This window comes from Carcharhinus amblyrhynchos, chromosome 17, assembly GCF_965287045.1.
Source record: "Carcharhinus amblyrhynchos chromosome 17, sCarAmb.v2.hapA, whole genome shotgun sequence".
NCBI classification, from domain to species: Eukaryota; Metazoa; Chordata; class Chondrichthyes; order Carcharhiniformes; family Carcharhinidae; genus Carcharhinus; species Carcharhinus amblyrhynchos.
This window is the reverse complement of record NC_137340.1, coordinates 12,308,087-12,323,777: the sequence shown is the minus strand read 5'-3', so window position 1 is coordinate 12,323,777 and position 15,691 is coordinate 12,308,087. Positions and strand designations below refer to the sequence as shown.

Genomic DNA, 15,691 nt, shown 5'->3' with positions numbered 1-15,691 from the left:
CGATGGGCTTTGTCAGTTTTTAGATGCTTAGACCTTTTTGAGTACGGTGAAAGTAGGAAAGAATTTAATTCCACTTAAATGTGGAATTAGGAGGGCTGTAAGGGGCCATGAAATACCTTTAGCAAACAAGATCAAGGAGAATGCCAAGGCTTTTTATGAATGTATAGAGAAAAGTTATGCATGGGGCCACAGGAAGTGAGTGAGATCTTTACGTACTTTTTATCGGTATTCACCAGGGAGAAGGAGATGACAGATGTTGAGGTCAGGGATAGGTGTGTGAATACTCGGGAGAACGTTAATATATCGAAGGAGACACTGTTGGGTATCCTAAATTGTATTAAGGTAGAAAAGTCCTGGGGCCAGATGGGATCTATCCCAGGTTACTGTGGGAGGCAGGGGGAGAAATAGCTGGGTCTTTAACAGGTGTCTTCACATCCTCTTTGATCACAGGCGAGGTTCCAGTGGTTTGGACAATAGCCAATGGTGTTCCCTTGTTTAAGAAAGGAAGCAGGGATAATCCAGGAAATTATAAGGTAGTGGGGAAGCTTTTGCAGAAGATACTGAGGATACGTACGTATTTGGAAGGAAATGGATTAGTTAGTGCCAGCAGCATGGTTTTGTACGGGGAAAGTCACGTCTCACCGGCTTATAAGCTTGTTGTATATTGAAAGAAGGCTGCTTATAGTCTCTCATTCTGTATAATAATAATGAATAAATCAAACTTTTAAACTGTGGTGTGGTTAATTAAATTGAGCACTACTTCCATCCTGGTCGGAACAACGCTAAGAATTTACAGCAAGTTTGACAAAATTGCACCTGGGTAAATCAGTGACCACTAAAATTCGAAACAGAAAATTCATTCTGAGCAAGAGGGCATCCTTCCTCCGTTTAAGACTGATACAGAAACGGATTGCACAAGATAATGGGCCATAATGTCTCGGGATGACAGTCAGCAGTAGATTGCCGTTCCATGCTGACTTAAATACCTATCTTGTCTGACTTTCCTGACTCCAGTCGGATGTCATTTAAGCAGTGCAATGGGTCTCCAGAATTGAAGTGTAGAAGAAGCAGAGAGTAAGAGGACATGCCACCTTTTTTGTGGTATTAGTCATATTGAGTAAAAATGTGAGTTGGTTTTGCTACCATTACCTTAGCTATCATTGTTCTTAAAGGGATGGTCTCAGGAAATCACTTTTATGTTAAATTAGTAAGGCTATGCTGGTTCCTGCTTTTATTTTTGGTAATGGTCCCACATAGTCTACAGCTCCCTATTAAAAGGTTCCTCAAAAACTATTATGAGAATTAGCGGTTCCTGTTTGGTAGTAGGTTGTGGCCTTCCCACCATCTGGCCTGTCATACAAAATGTGGCCAGTAAAACTGTCAGTTCTATATCCCTACGTATCCTGCCATAGCTGTAAGAATTTCATGTGCTATCCATGATATATCTCACATACATGGGCACTACCGCTACCTGATGAACAACCATCCATTCTTCATCTGCAGGTCTGTGAGAGGATCTCCACTTCCTCAGAATTCTAGTTTAATAATAACATTGTGGAACTTTTTTTCCCAATCATTCACAGGACATGAGCATTTCACATTCCCTTGTATGCTGAAATCCACATTTGGCACTATCCGATTGAGTACGATCCAGTAGTCTGTGGTGCTGAAGCTATTCTCCAGTGTGTTTGCTGTGTAAATCATGCCCTATAGCATGAATACCTTTGTGGAGTTGAAGGAAATGTAAATAGAGAGAAACGTAGAGACTTAAGTGTGTCATTTTATTAGTAGCAGATTAAAAGTGTTAACAGATTTGTGCTTCCAATATCATTTTTTGTTTTTGTCATTCCGATAAATGAGGTGTAATGGAAGTTGTTACTTTGTGCTCTAAACAGTTTGAGACGGTTTACATTAAAAATGCTGTGTGAATGAAAGTTTTTGAACTGTCTAAAAGATAATCCACAAGATTGGTTCAGGTAAGTGACTTCCTGTTCAATTATTTTTTGCCTTAATTTTTCATTAAATTACTTGGCTATATTTCCATAGGTTGCGTTCAGTGGAAAAGTAAATTCTAATTTGTGTTTCTATCGAACTGAACATTGAGCTACTGAATGCAATTGGAAAATAAATTATGATTGAAGTGCAGCTGTGGGACTGTCCTTGTTTTTGTTTATATTTTAAATTAATTATTAATTAACTTGCAGGCAGAAAGACTAATGAAGCAGATTGGTGTGAAAAATGTCAAGCTTTCAGAATATGAGATGAATATTGCAGCCCATCTCGTGGACCCCTTGAGTATGCAAGTAAGGCACGTTTTAAATGTATTCAATGTTCTTGCTGTCTTGGAAGTAAAATGTGGATAGAATAGAATTACTAATCCTTATATTAGATATGCACCATTGCAATTGTTGTGTACTGGAAATCTCATTAGAGGCAACTTGCCTAATATGCAATTCCATTTTCCTTTTAGCTAGTAATTTAAATTTATTCTCCCAACCAAGGATTAAGCCGCCACTTGATTCTTGTCTTACTCTACCAAGCCCCAGTTGACCAGTGTTAGAAGGCTGCTATCCTAGACGTCATGGGCATGACACCTCTCTGCTGCTCAATAGAAAATAAATGTGCATTTTCTCTAAATGGAAGTACAATTTGAAACAACTGACAATATCATTTGGCGTCCTGCTAAATGTGATCCATTTCATTCAACCATCAAGTGACCTGTCCAGATTCCTGTTAATGGTGTTCTGGAGTGCCTAGTAAAAAGTGCCAAAGAACAGCCTGTGGAAACTCATCCCCTTTTAAATCTCTTCTTCCCAGTGGAAAGAGTAATCTTCACCTCCCTTAACAGTACATCTAGGGTTAGGAGTTTGTTCTTCAGAGAATTGACAATTATGACCTTGTAGCTTAGTGTTCTAAGGCCCTGTGCCTACATTTGGGGCAAAGTATATAATGTGTCTTCAATTGTCTAGTTAGTTGTAAATTTGTCTTAACAATTTGGACTTAACTGGAGTATTGTGTCCAATTTTGGACAACACATTTAGAAAGGATGTGATGATAATATGCCAGAAAGATTCTGGAGAATGGTTCCAGGGTTGAGGGACTTCAGTGAGGTGGACACTTGGGCTATTCTCCTTAGAGATGAGACAGGTTATGGAGATTTGATGGTGGTGTTTGCAATGTTGAGGGGTCTTGATAAAGAGTAACTGTTGCCATAAGTACAAAAGGTTGAGAACCGAAATACACATTTGAAGTGATTGGCCAAGGAATGATATGATAACTTTTTTATACAATGAGTGGTTAGCATCTGGAATGCACTGCCTAAGAATGTGATGGAGGGAAATTAAATTGTTGCTTTCAAAGGCAATTGGATGAGCACCTGAATGGAAATTTGCTGCACTAGGGAGCTAAATTGCTCTAGCAGAGAGCTGGTAAAATAGCATTCCTTCTGTACTGTAACCAATCGGATTCTATTCTTTAACAGATAGTTGAGGACAAAATGTCCACTTTTAACTTCATTCTGACTCTAATTGAATACAAGGTCAATAATAATCCTTTAGAGGCCAGACTTGTACTGCATTTTTTTTGATGCATTCTCCTATTAGAGATCTTAAGCAAGTACACGTGCATTTAAATTTGCACAGATAGTTCTGCACAAACTGACCTATAATGAAAACAGAAACTGCAAATTAAAAACCTGAAGCAGACCTTTAAAACTAAGAAACTGCATTACAGTTTATGACTCAATGACTGATGTCTTTATTTTTCAATAAAATGAAATATTAAGCTTTAATTAAAGCTTGTTTAATATGTAAGTTTTTTTTTAAGAGAATTTATTCTGCGCACAAGTTTAAAATGTGCTCGGTGAAAAACTGACCAACTTTTGAACTAACATTTATCAATTCTTTGTTGGAAGAAAAGTCACAAAGAAATTTCCAAAACATTATCTAGAAAATTAAGAAGCAAATCTACCTACTTCAAGATTTAGCTTTTAGTGCAAAAAAGACACAAAATCCATGAAAAGATAAACTGTGTAAATAAAATTTGGAGCTTTGACAAAATTGTACTTATGTTTAGAATGAGTACATGACTTTGAAATGAATAATTAAGAAACTGCTTACTTAGTTGTAGTTGCTAAAATAATCTTATTTGGAAAGCATAAATTTGGTTCTCATTTAAACATAGTCCCGTTTCTGATGAAAGGTCATCGACCTGAAACACTCAGTGTTTCTTTCTCCGCGGATGCTACCTGAGTATTTCCAGCATATTCTATTTCTTTCAGATTTCCAGCATCGGCAGTATTTTTGATTTTGTTCTTTTTAAAACTGTTGTCTTTTTAATACAGAAATAAAACAAAAATCTTTGCAGTAAATTGAAGTGCTTTTTCTCATCTCAGTTCTTGCTTGTAGATAGCTGATGAGGAATCCTAGGGAATCAACCTTGGCTATCATCAAAGAAATTCTGAAGTTGAGGCCTGATCCGTGATGGTTTTATTTGACCAAAATTTAACAGTTGTTTACCCTCCATTGGACAAATTATGTGAATGACGATTTCTTTAGCTACCTGTGGTCCATTAAATTCAGTTCAGAGTTCCTAATGCTCTATTAAATAGATCTACCAGATGAATCATTCTCTGAATCAGAGGCAGGATCTGGTTTCCTTGGAGCTGCCACAAGTTTGATGCACTGTCAACGTACCGCATGTGCACAATGTTACACTTCCCTCATTTGCTTGTGTCAGGTCTTTAGCATTTTACTGGGAACCAAGTCTGGCACTAGACATATTTTAAACTGAATTTAGTGTGAATGTCAGCCCTCTGCCCCATATGCTTGTTAAACTGCTTTCAATAAACAACATATTTTAAAAATAAAAATTATACTGAATGTGGGCTTAGTGCTAGGTAATATTCAATCTTTTAGAATATCAAATAAGCTGCTGCTGAAGTGGCCTGAACAAATTGTGACAGGCAATGTCATAACTATTGTAATATTCCAATACAGTTGGACAGCAGAAATTACATTAAAGTATTTTACTCATTTACTTACAAAGACTGCTTTATGATAGTACTACAGTCAAAATGTAACTTTGATATTGGCAATAAAATCAGTCTCCACCATATTCATTTCCTGCATTTTAAAAAGCATGTCCCTTTAGATAATACCCCTGAGTTGATAAAGCTATAAAGCCCTCAGGAAATATGAAATCAAAGGGTAATTCTGTTAGAGGAACAATTGCTGCTGTTTCTGCTTTTAGAAGTCGTGTATGAGAAACACTACAGGAGATTCATCTTGTAGATTGCTAACTTAAATATTACTGATTTTCTCAGATTATTTACAGTTTTTAAGGATAATTTTGAAGTGAAGCTGATTATCATTATTGAAAACATAACAGCTTTGAAGGCTAAGCAGGAAAATGAAGCTGCCATGAACTTAGTCCATGCCTGTGTTTTTTCACTGCACGGAACATAACTTCATTGTAACTGCCTTAATCTGTAGAATTTTCAATGGTTGTTCAGTTATGTTTTCATCTGCTTTCCTTAGGTTACCTGGAATGATGTTGCTGGCTTGGATGAAGTCATTTCAGAGCTCAAAGATACAGTGTTATTGCCCATTCAAAAAAGGCACCTGTTTGAAGGTTCAAGGCTATTGCAACCTCCAAAAGGTATATGGAATCTCAGAATAAATGTTAACTGGGGCGGGCGCTTAAGCAAATGACCAGTTGATAGGCTTGCGCAGGCACATTACCTAGTCTGCAATGCTGGTTGTTCAATCTGGATGATTGAGGTTTGTGTTGTTTGATAGTGATGGAGTAGCCAGCCTTAAGTGGAGTTTGCACAAATAATCTCAGTTGAGAAGATTGACTCTCAAAGCTAGATTGGCTAATTGTAGTGTGTAAGGCTGTTCTTTTTGCTCTGGTTGGGGAGTGGTGGGGGGGGAACCATTCACAATTTGCTGTACACTCAATGGAATGTAAGAATTCTAGTTGACAGGTGATGCAAAAAAGAAGAGCAAAGGATCCTTTAGCTAGCATGCGAGCTGTCTTGGTATTCATTTCAGTATTACTGCACTGAGAGGTATGATTGGCAAAAGATCACTGTCTTATCCCTTCTGTTGATGTAGCATTCGAAGTTGCTGTGAACATGCACATAGGCATCAATGCCTGACAGCTATGGGACAGCCACTGAAACAAAAGTGAAGATGAGCTGAAGAAAATTTTTTTTAATGCTTTTTCAAAGTTATCAGTAGTCAAAACAAATCATGATGGGAGACTTCAGTGTGTGGGCTGACTAGAATGATGCACTGATTTTAATGATGTTGAGAAAGCTGATAACAGAGGGCCCTGCATTTTGACAATGTATTGAGAATGAGCTGGTCATTATCAGCCTAATCTTGCAGCAACCATACAAACGATACTGATCCTGGATGTATCCGAGAGCCAGAAGCCAGCATTTGATAAATTATATCTTTGGCAAGTAGTCTGATCCAAAAGAGATAAACATTGGATGTGGAGCAGAACATTGGAGTATTGTTTATATGAAATGCTTTGCTATTGTTGGCAATCCAACCACATTGGTGCAAAATTATCTGGAAGTCAATTTGATGCTTAAAGTTGAAGAGGCCGCGAGATCCAAGCAGGAGTTATAAAAACCTACTGTACAGAGATTTCCTCTGGTGCAACACCTACAGATGTTAGCACAAGCAATTGATTTCCACTACAGGATACTCTGCATTGTAATTATGGATGAAGCCATGGCAATCACACTGATCACACCCTAATAACTTGTGGAGATTTCATCCACGTTAACGAGGCCATCGAAGAAATTAAGATCATTAAAGCTCCAAGACACAAAGGGTTTCCTGAAAAGATTTATATGGGTAGATCTAATTGACTCTTCAAAACCAGAAGCAGAGAGGAGCAACTGAGGCAGATATTGTGGAATCTTGCTTATTTTTGAAATTGATTTTGAAAATAGTTGCTTGCTTGAAAATGCCAAATGATCTTAATCTTTGAGGCCTAATGTTGCCCTCAAACAATTTCAGCAACTCAGCCAGTTTCTTAACTAGATCAATCACTTGCCATCAATTAGATGAGCTTCAACTTCAAGTAACACTGAGGTGGAACTTTTATCAAATGCTTTCTGGAATTCCATATGGATGACGTTCATAGACGTTTCCCTTAGGAAGAATGTATTGATCGTGGAGGGGACTGCAGGTTTGATTTACTTGAATAATACCCAGTTTTCAAGGGTTAATCTCTTTGAAATTAATCAAACTATTGTTATATTCCCTGAAATTTCAAACTTTAAGAGGTGATTTGGTCAAAGTTAAGCCTAAGAACATGTACCAACTAAATCAAGAACAGCTTTTTCCCTGCTATCATCAGACTTTTGAATGGGTCTACCATATATTCAGCTGTTCTTTCTCTTTGCCTGTTGGTAATTGCAACACTATATTCTGCACCCTCCTTTCCTTCCTTTCTCCTCTATATTCTCTGTGAACGTTATGTTTTGTCTGCATGGCATACAAGAAACAATACTTTTCACTGTTTCCCAGTATATGTGACAATAAATCAAATCCAAAGATATTAAGGGAAATATAGTAGATTGAGAGGAGTTATTTCCAGTGCTTAGGGCGATCAAGACTAGGGATCATATTAAAATTTTGAGGGAGGCCTTTCAAAGTGGAATTAGGGAAGGGTGGCAGAAGTTTGGATCTCTCCTCTGCAAAAGACAATTGAGTTACATCCATTGATAAATTTTGTTAGCCAAAGTTGTGAATGGGACAAAGGCAGCTATGTGGAGTGAGGTCACAGCTAAGCCATTGAAGGGCTCAATGGCCCACTCCTGCTCTTGGGCTTCTGTAGACCTGTTATGTGGAATGGCCTGGTTCTGCACTGTACATTCTATATATAAATCAACATGGTTAAAGAAAATATGTTGATTTTTGGTATTGTCTATACCCTTGAGGCCATACCTACTCTAGGACACCAGTGCACGGAGTAATCTGCATTCACCTAGCATCAATTGTAGGTACTACAAGACAGAGAAACTCTTCAGTGACATCTATTCATGGCTCTAACTGGCTCCTTGATCTATTTCATGTTTATGCACTTCATGCATTTCAAGGTGATTCTGCAGCAATGTGGTTGGATTGCTAACCATGTGTTAGAAGTGTATCATGCAAATAATCAGTGCAGCATTCTGCCCCACAAAACTGCATGTTTCTAATGAAGCATTGATTATTTCTCTATATATGAACACTTCGAACTTGCCTCCGAAATCTACTTTGGAAGTAGCAAATGGAAACAGACTTGACTTTTGTTGGGTTTTAAGTAGTATGATGTTGAAATCCTTGTTTAAGCAACTTTAAAAAATTGTTTGTGTTTCAGGCGTACTCCTGTTTGGACCTCCAGGCTGTGGAAAAACTCTTATTGCCAAAGCTACTGCTAAAGAAGCAGGTTGTCGGTTTATCAATCTCCAGCCTTCCACATTGACAGATAAGTGGTATGGAGAATCTCAAAAACTGGCTGCAGCTGTTTTCTCATTGGCTGTAAAGCTGCAACCTGCCATTGTCTTTATTGATGAAATTGGTGAGCATCTGTAAGTTAGATTATTAGTATTTTGTTCAAGGTCTCTAATACAAGATTATAATTGTTAATATAGATTTGTAACATGCACGACTATCTCTCTCAATCCAGGCTACTAAATTTTCGCACAATCTGATGTTATTTTTGATCGATATTGTCCTATCAGCTACTGTTCCTGAATTGCATACTCCAGCTGACTGCCTGATGCCACACTCCTCAATTAGGTATAGGTGATCAGAATATCATGACTTGTGTTGTAGTCCAACCTCTGATTTGGTAATTCTTTGAGTTGGCCAAGATTGGTAAATGTAAGGAAAAGCAAACCATTGAACAAACTAATAATGATATTTGACAAAAATAATAATGGTGCACTTTGCATAGAAACATAGCACTTGGGAGAGTAGGCCATTTGGCCTATCAGGCCTTCTCCACTATTCAGTAAGATCATAGTTGATTGTGGTCTCAACTCCACTTTCCTATCTGACCCTATAACCTGTTATTCTTGTCTATCAAAAATCTATTTAACTCAGCTTTCAGTAAACTTGATGACCCAACTTCCACTACTTTCTGGGGAAGAGAATTCCATAAACTTAATGATCTCCTGAGGGAGGAAGAAAATGTTTCTTCATCTCCACCTTAAAATGGAGACTCTTATGAACCGAGTCCCATAGTTCTAGTCTCCCCCACAAGAGGAAACATCTTCCTAGTATCCATCCCTAGGTTGGAATGTTCACATTTTATTTTTCCTTTGCTGACTCGGAGCCAGAGATTTGCAGCCTTAATGATGTCCATCATTCATTTCTATGCTACTTGACCTTGACTTTAATATTGAGCCATGAAATCCCAGTTTCCTACTTGATTTTTCTCAAGCGTTTTTCTTATTACCAGCAAATTATGTTTAAGCTGGTCTGTTATCCTCCAGTTTGGGAAGGTTTGATAAATACAGTGGCGGGGGTGGGGGGGGGGGAGGATGTCATAGTAATGTAAATGTCAGCATAGACCTGTTGGGCTGAGTGGCCTGTTTCTATGCTTTAAATGCTTTGCACTTTAATGTTCGCAGCATCTTGGCTACCTGTATGTCCAGGATTTCAACAGCTCATTTTTTTTAAAAAAATCAAATACTAGTTATTCAGTCCTGTGCATGCTGGCCTCAGTTTATGTAAAACGTCCTGCAACTAATCAACATTTTCAAAGTCTTCCAATTTTGTGTAGATCACTGCATTCAGGATCTAGGTTTGACACGTGTTGAATAATCATGGCATTTGATCATCTTGATAAAGGGATAGAGATAGGTTAAGATTTTGGCAGCTGAGAAATGACATGGGGAAAATGTGATGTTATCGGCTTTGGTGGGACGAATTGAAAAGCCAAATATTATTTAAATGGAGAGAGACTGCAGAATGCTGTACAGCGGGACCAAGTGTCCTTGTGTATGAATCACAGAGTTGGCATGCGGGTACAGCAAGTAATGAGGAACACAAATAGACAACGCTGTTGTTATCCTACACAAGGGTTATGATTCTGGAGTGAAGAATGCACACTATTCTCACTCCACGTTTGACCTTTACCTTGTTTCTAGTAAACCGTCTGGATAATTTAACTATTCCATCAAGCCAAATAGAATTTAGGATGTAATTATTTAATAACATTGTACTTTATCTTGTGACCAATGAAGCATAGATAAGGCTATACTGAGCTCCAAACGCTTGTACTCGCGTTGCTTGCAAACAGATGATGTCTGGGTATTTTTGTAGAACGGATTTTGTCCTTCAGTGATTTCCGTATCGATGAAGATTCTCATTCGAGCAAATATTAATTACTTGACTCTCAACTCCCATTATTTGCTGATTGCTGCACTCCCTGGTATTGCAACAAAAGCACACTACAAAAGATCAATGTGTGTGTGTGGGGGCGTGGTTGATGTGTGCCCTGTATCATACGTAAGACTGTAGCTATGTATAGCTTCCCAATCTTGCATCGTCAGTGTGGGTTGCAACATGTCAGCACAGATGTGGTTATTTCAGTTTGAGATTCTTCCTAATGCTTTTGCCTTGTTCACAGTTGCAAGACAGCATTCTGAAAGCAGAATGAGTCTCTAGTCAACATAAATCTGCATTCTTACATGTGTTGTGTATGGATCAGGGTGAGTGGGTTTAACAAATGATTTTTAATTAAGTTATCCAGTGGAGAATACCTCTGCCTGTTGCTTTTTCCCATAATAAAATGCCATCAGACAATTTTCATACAGGCTAAAACGAGTTGTTCAGTTTTGTTTACAAGATCAAAACACAGTAATCAAAAGGTACAGCAAGGAACTCAGCAACACTGCTAGAAATTAGAATAAATCCATTAGGTCTTAATATAACCATTTTGGTATTTTGCTCCTAGCAAATGGCCTTTTGAATGAAATAATTTTGTTTTTTGGTGGCTATTTACAAGGAGATCTGTACGAATGAAGCAAGTTACTGCTTGAACAAAGAATTTTGCAGTTTTCCCATAAATATCATTTATTATCTTCCATTTTGAATCTTGAGTGATGATAGCTGTTTTAACTCATACTACTTTAAGTGTTTATTGAATAAGAGACGAAGTCAACTATTTGACTTTACTGATTATCCCTTTATCTCTTTATTTATGTCCTGTGTTGTAAACCAGCCCTCAATTATTTTTCTATGTCACATGGTCTTGGGTGCGTCAAATATCAGTTCACACCATTTGCTGTCTTCAGCTTCACATATGGTGTCACCGTTGTCATTTGGCTATGTGTAGTTAATTTTTGAACAGTTGATCTCTGTCTTTTTCATAGTTGGCTGGTGTGTTTTACTGCTTTCTTCAAAGAAGTATTCATGCATTCCTCCCCCCCCCCCCCCCCCCCCCACCCCCCACTTTCTGTTCACCTCCTTTTAATCTTATTCAGCTCTTTGCCGGCAGTGTATCCCAACTTGTGTACTGGATAACAAAAAGCCTTTGGTTACAGATTTGTCTTGACAAGAACATGGGGCTTGATATTCCGCAGTGGTGTCACCAGGTTTGAGAAATCGTGAGACTCCTGGATGCGTATCATTCACTGTTCTGACAAAGTCTGGAAGGCCATGTTGGGCTTTGCTTAGACTGAACTAATGTCTGTGTCAGTCTAAGCAGTATACAAAAGTACAGTATTTGTATCTTGCTTTACAGAGCAGTCTTTCGTAACAAACTAATAATATGACTGCTGCCAGGAGTCTAGAGTGCATCTTTTGACATCTCCTGGAAACTCTGCTCTGGGTTAGATTTGATAGTGATCCCAGTAAGACTAAATTAGTAGACAGGACTAGAAAATTACTATGAAAAATAATTTTCTTTGCTGAGTGGCAGTAATCATAATATCATATGGTTTAGATTAGCTGTGGAAAGGAACAAAGAGCAATCCAGAATAAAAGTACGTTTTTAAGCCAATCTCTCCAGGGTGAGAACAGATTGGTATCAAAGATTGGCAGGGAAAACTGCAATGGAACAATTGACTGTCTTTAAAGAGAAAGTAGTTTAGTTGCAGCCTAGGTTCAACGAAAAACAGCAAGATGAAGCAAGAAAAGGGTGAATATGACAGATAACAGGTTGATAATGCAAGTGAGAACCAGGCTGAATATAGGAAGTTAAGAGGGAAAGTGAAGAAAGAAATATAAAAAGCAAAAAGAAAATGAGATAAAACTGACACCCAAAAATCTTCCATAGGCCTACTTTAGTTGAGGCATAGTAAAGAGGTAGGGGCGAAGGAGGTTGATTAGGGACCAAAAAGGGGATTCGTGCTTAGGGGCTAAGGCAATGGTGCCTGAAGTACCAAATGAGTACTTTGCATCTGAGCAAGGGAAGATTCTGCACAGTCATAGTGAAAGGGAAGGTGATTGAGACACTAGATGGGCTAAAAATTGATGCGTGGTGCCAGTTTTGTTATTAGAAGGGTTGACCATACTTAGAGTTGATTGAGTCATAGAACGTGACAGAGGACACAGGCGGCAGCACTTGCACTGAGAAAAATCATGGTGAGAGGTAGCAGCCAAATGGGCAGTTGATTAAGTATTTTTCTCATTTATCTTTAAAAACTCAGGTAATTTTAGTAATTGTGTTTTATTAATAGTGTAAGAATTACTGATGGCAGTAAAGCTATGAGATTTGGTTGGTGAGTATTTTTGATTTTATCTAACCAGGGAATTTCAGTTGGAGTAAGTTGAACACTTATTCCAGTCATAGGAACATAAGTACAGACAGGACGAGAGACATCAATTAAAATGTAATCAGTAAATTAAGTCAGTACATGGATTATTATAAGACAGGGGGAAGTTACCGAGACGCTTTGTTCCAGAAAGTGCTTACACCTCTCAGGATAGGATTATCTGATTCAGTCCATGTTCAGGAACTGGAAGGCGTCACTGCGAGTGCAGCAGGTTTGGGGATCTAGAAGGTAAAAGCTGAGGAGCCCCAACCCTTGCAATTGTGCAACCTGTATGGACGAAAGGGCTACACGGTAGATGAGCGAACTAGCCATGACACCATAGTACAGGAAACCATTCAAGCAGGGGGAGTTAATGGATGGTACAGTCAGGAGAATAGACACAGCCCTTTGCATCAGAGAGCAAATGGCATGTTGACCTTTTACTGCAAGAAGATTTAAGTATAGGAGTAAAGAAATCTTGCTGCAGTTGTATGGAGCTCTAGTGAAACTACCTAGAATATTGTGTACAGGTTTGGCCCCCTTACCCGAGGAAGGTTATGCTTGCCTTAGAGCGAATGCAGCAAAGGTTCGGCAGACTTGTCTCTGGGATTGCGGCATTATTCTGTGAGGACGGATTAAACAAACTGGGTCTAAAATTCTTTAGAGTTTCAAAGAATGAGGGGTGATCTCATCGAATCATACAATATTCCAACAGAGCTCAACAGGGAATATACAGGATGGGTGCCCTCCAGGTTGGGGGGGGGGTGCCTAGAACTAGGGGTCACAGTCTCAGAATAAAAGATAAGCCATTTTAGGAGATGAGGAGGAATTTCTTGACTCTTACGGTGATGAATCTTCGGAATATTCTGAGCCTCCACAGCCATCTGGGGTAGTCATTTAATACATTGAAGACAGAGATCGATAGATTATTGAAAATATCAAGTGATGGGAAAATAGCATTGAGATAGAGGATCAGCCATCATTTAGCTGAATGAACAGGCTTGATGGGCCAAATAGCCTGAAACTCCTATTTCATTTGTTCCTAATTGCAGCACCAAAGGACGCCATTTAGCCCACTGACTCTATGCTGGCTCACCATTGATCAGTCCAGCCTGTCAACTCCCCTTTTCCATTCTCATAGCCTTGCAGTTTATTTTCTTAAAGTGCCCATCCAGTTTTCCTTTGGCGTCAATGTTCTTCCTCACAGCACTCCTGCATATCTTGTTCAGTATCTTAAATCTGAGTTTCTATTCCTTATGATAACAGCTAATGGAAGCAGCTTTTATTTGCCTAGGTTTGTACACCTCCCTCAAATCTCCCTTCAGTCTCCTTTCCTGAGAATGTTTGCCGCATGGAAAAAAAAACAGTTTCTCCAACCTAACAGCGAGCAGCCATACAGCTGACGTTCCCATCACTGTGCTGTGAGGCTGGATGACGTTGAGCTCTCCTTCCTATGTCTTCACCTGTCATGTTGTCGGCTCTCCTGACTTTCAGGACTCGGAAAATATACATTTCTTAAATCTGCCGTTGCCTCCTAAATCCATGTCCATTTTCACCCAGATCATGTTTGAATCCCTCCAATTAATTTTCTGCCCCTGTCATTGTATTGAAACAGCTCTTATTAAAGTCTTAGATGGTATCCAATGGGACTGTGACTAAGATAAACTGTTCTTCGTTGTCATTGACATTTGAAAGTCTTCCAGGGTGCTTATAAGTTACCAGGATCAGTTGGGTGCATCTGAGGGTACTGAGGGAAGGAATTATGGAGGTACTGATAATCCTCCTTGGATAAAGGAATGGTGCCAGAGTGGAGAAGAGGAAATGTTACACCTTTGATTCGAGGGTAGACCAGGCAACTGGTGACGGTCTGTTTAATCTGAGATGATTGAGCTTTTTGATGCAGTAACAGAGGGTTGATGAGGGTAAATGCAGTTGATGTGATGTGAAGAGACATCAAAGGCATTTAATAAAGTGCACGTAACAAGCTTGTCAGAAAAGTCTGTAGAATAAAAAGGATGGTGGCACCATGATACAAAGTTGGCTGAGTGGGTAATGAAGTTGTGGTGAACGGTTGTCTTTCTGGAGGAAGATATGTAGTAGGAGTCCCCAGAGGCCTGTTAAAGGACCACTGCTTTTTTCATTTATTTGTGGGGATGAGGATGTCACTGGCTGGGCCAGCATTTATTGCCCACCTCTGAGGGCTACTAAGAGTCAACCACATTGCTGTGGGTTGGGAGTCACATGTAGCCCAGACCAGGAAGGAACAATAGATTTCCTTCGACACAGGACATTTGTGAACAAGATGGTTTTTCTTTATTGACATAGTTTTCATGGACATCATTAGATTTTTAATACCAGATTTTTTACTGAATTCAAATCCCACCATCTGCCATGGTAGGATTCGAACCTGGGTCCTCAAAGCATTGCCCTTGGTCTCTGGTTTGCAAGCCTTGATTGACATTAATGAGCTAGACTTTGTTGTGCAAGGCCCAACTTCAAAATTTGCAGATAATACAAAACTTGAAAGTATAATGAACTGGGAGAAGGTTAGTGATAAGCCGCAACATATGAAAATGATACAATTCTGAAGTGGTGAAGGAACAGTGGGATCAATGGGATTTGTGCTCAAGTTATTATAGGGGACAGGATAGGTTAAAAAGGCTGTTCACAAAAGAATTAGATATCTCTGCTTTATAAATAGAGGCATGGAGTATAAAAGCACAGTACTTATACTGAATGTTTGAATAACACTTGTTTGGCCTCAGATGGAGCATTGTATCCAATTTTGGGCACTGTCCTCTAGGGAGGATTAAGCAATTGGAGAGGGTGAAGAAGATATTTACACGAACAGCTCAAGGGATGAGGGACTTGAGTCACGTGGACAGATTGGAAAAGCTGGGGCTGTTCTCCCTCTGAGGA

General features: G+C 39.0%; 1 protein-coding gene across 2 annotated transcripts in view; it reads left to right on the top strand.

Annotated features, from left to right (window-relative positions):
- The window catches only part of atad1b (ATPase family AAA domain containing 1b), a 62,982-nt gene that overhangs the window by 35,847 nt on the left and 11,444 nt on the right, over window positions 1-15,691 (top strand). For both annotated transcript variants that reach the window (XM_080205487.1, XM_080205486.1), the window contains exons 3-5: window positions 2,205-2,303; window positions 5,538-5,658; window positions 8,386-8,586. In XM_080205487.1, the coding sequence (XP_080061613.1) occupies window positions 2,205-2,303; window positions 5,538-5,658; window positions 8,386-8,586 (421 nt within the window). The remainder of the gene's footprint in view (window positions 1-2,204; window positions 2,304-5,537; window positions 5,659-8,385; window positions 8,587-15,691) is intronic.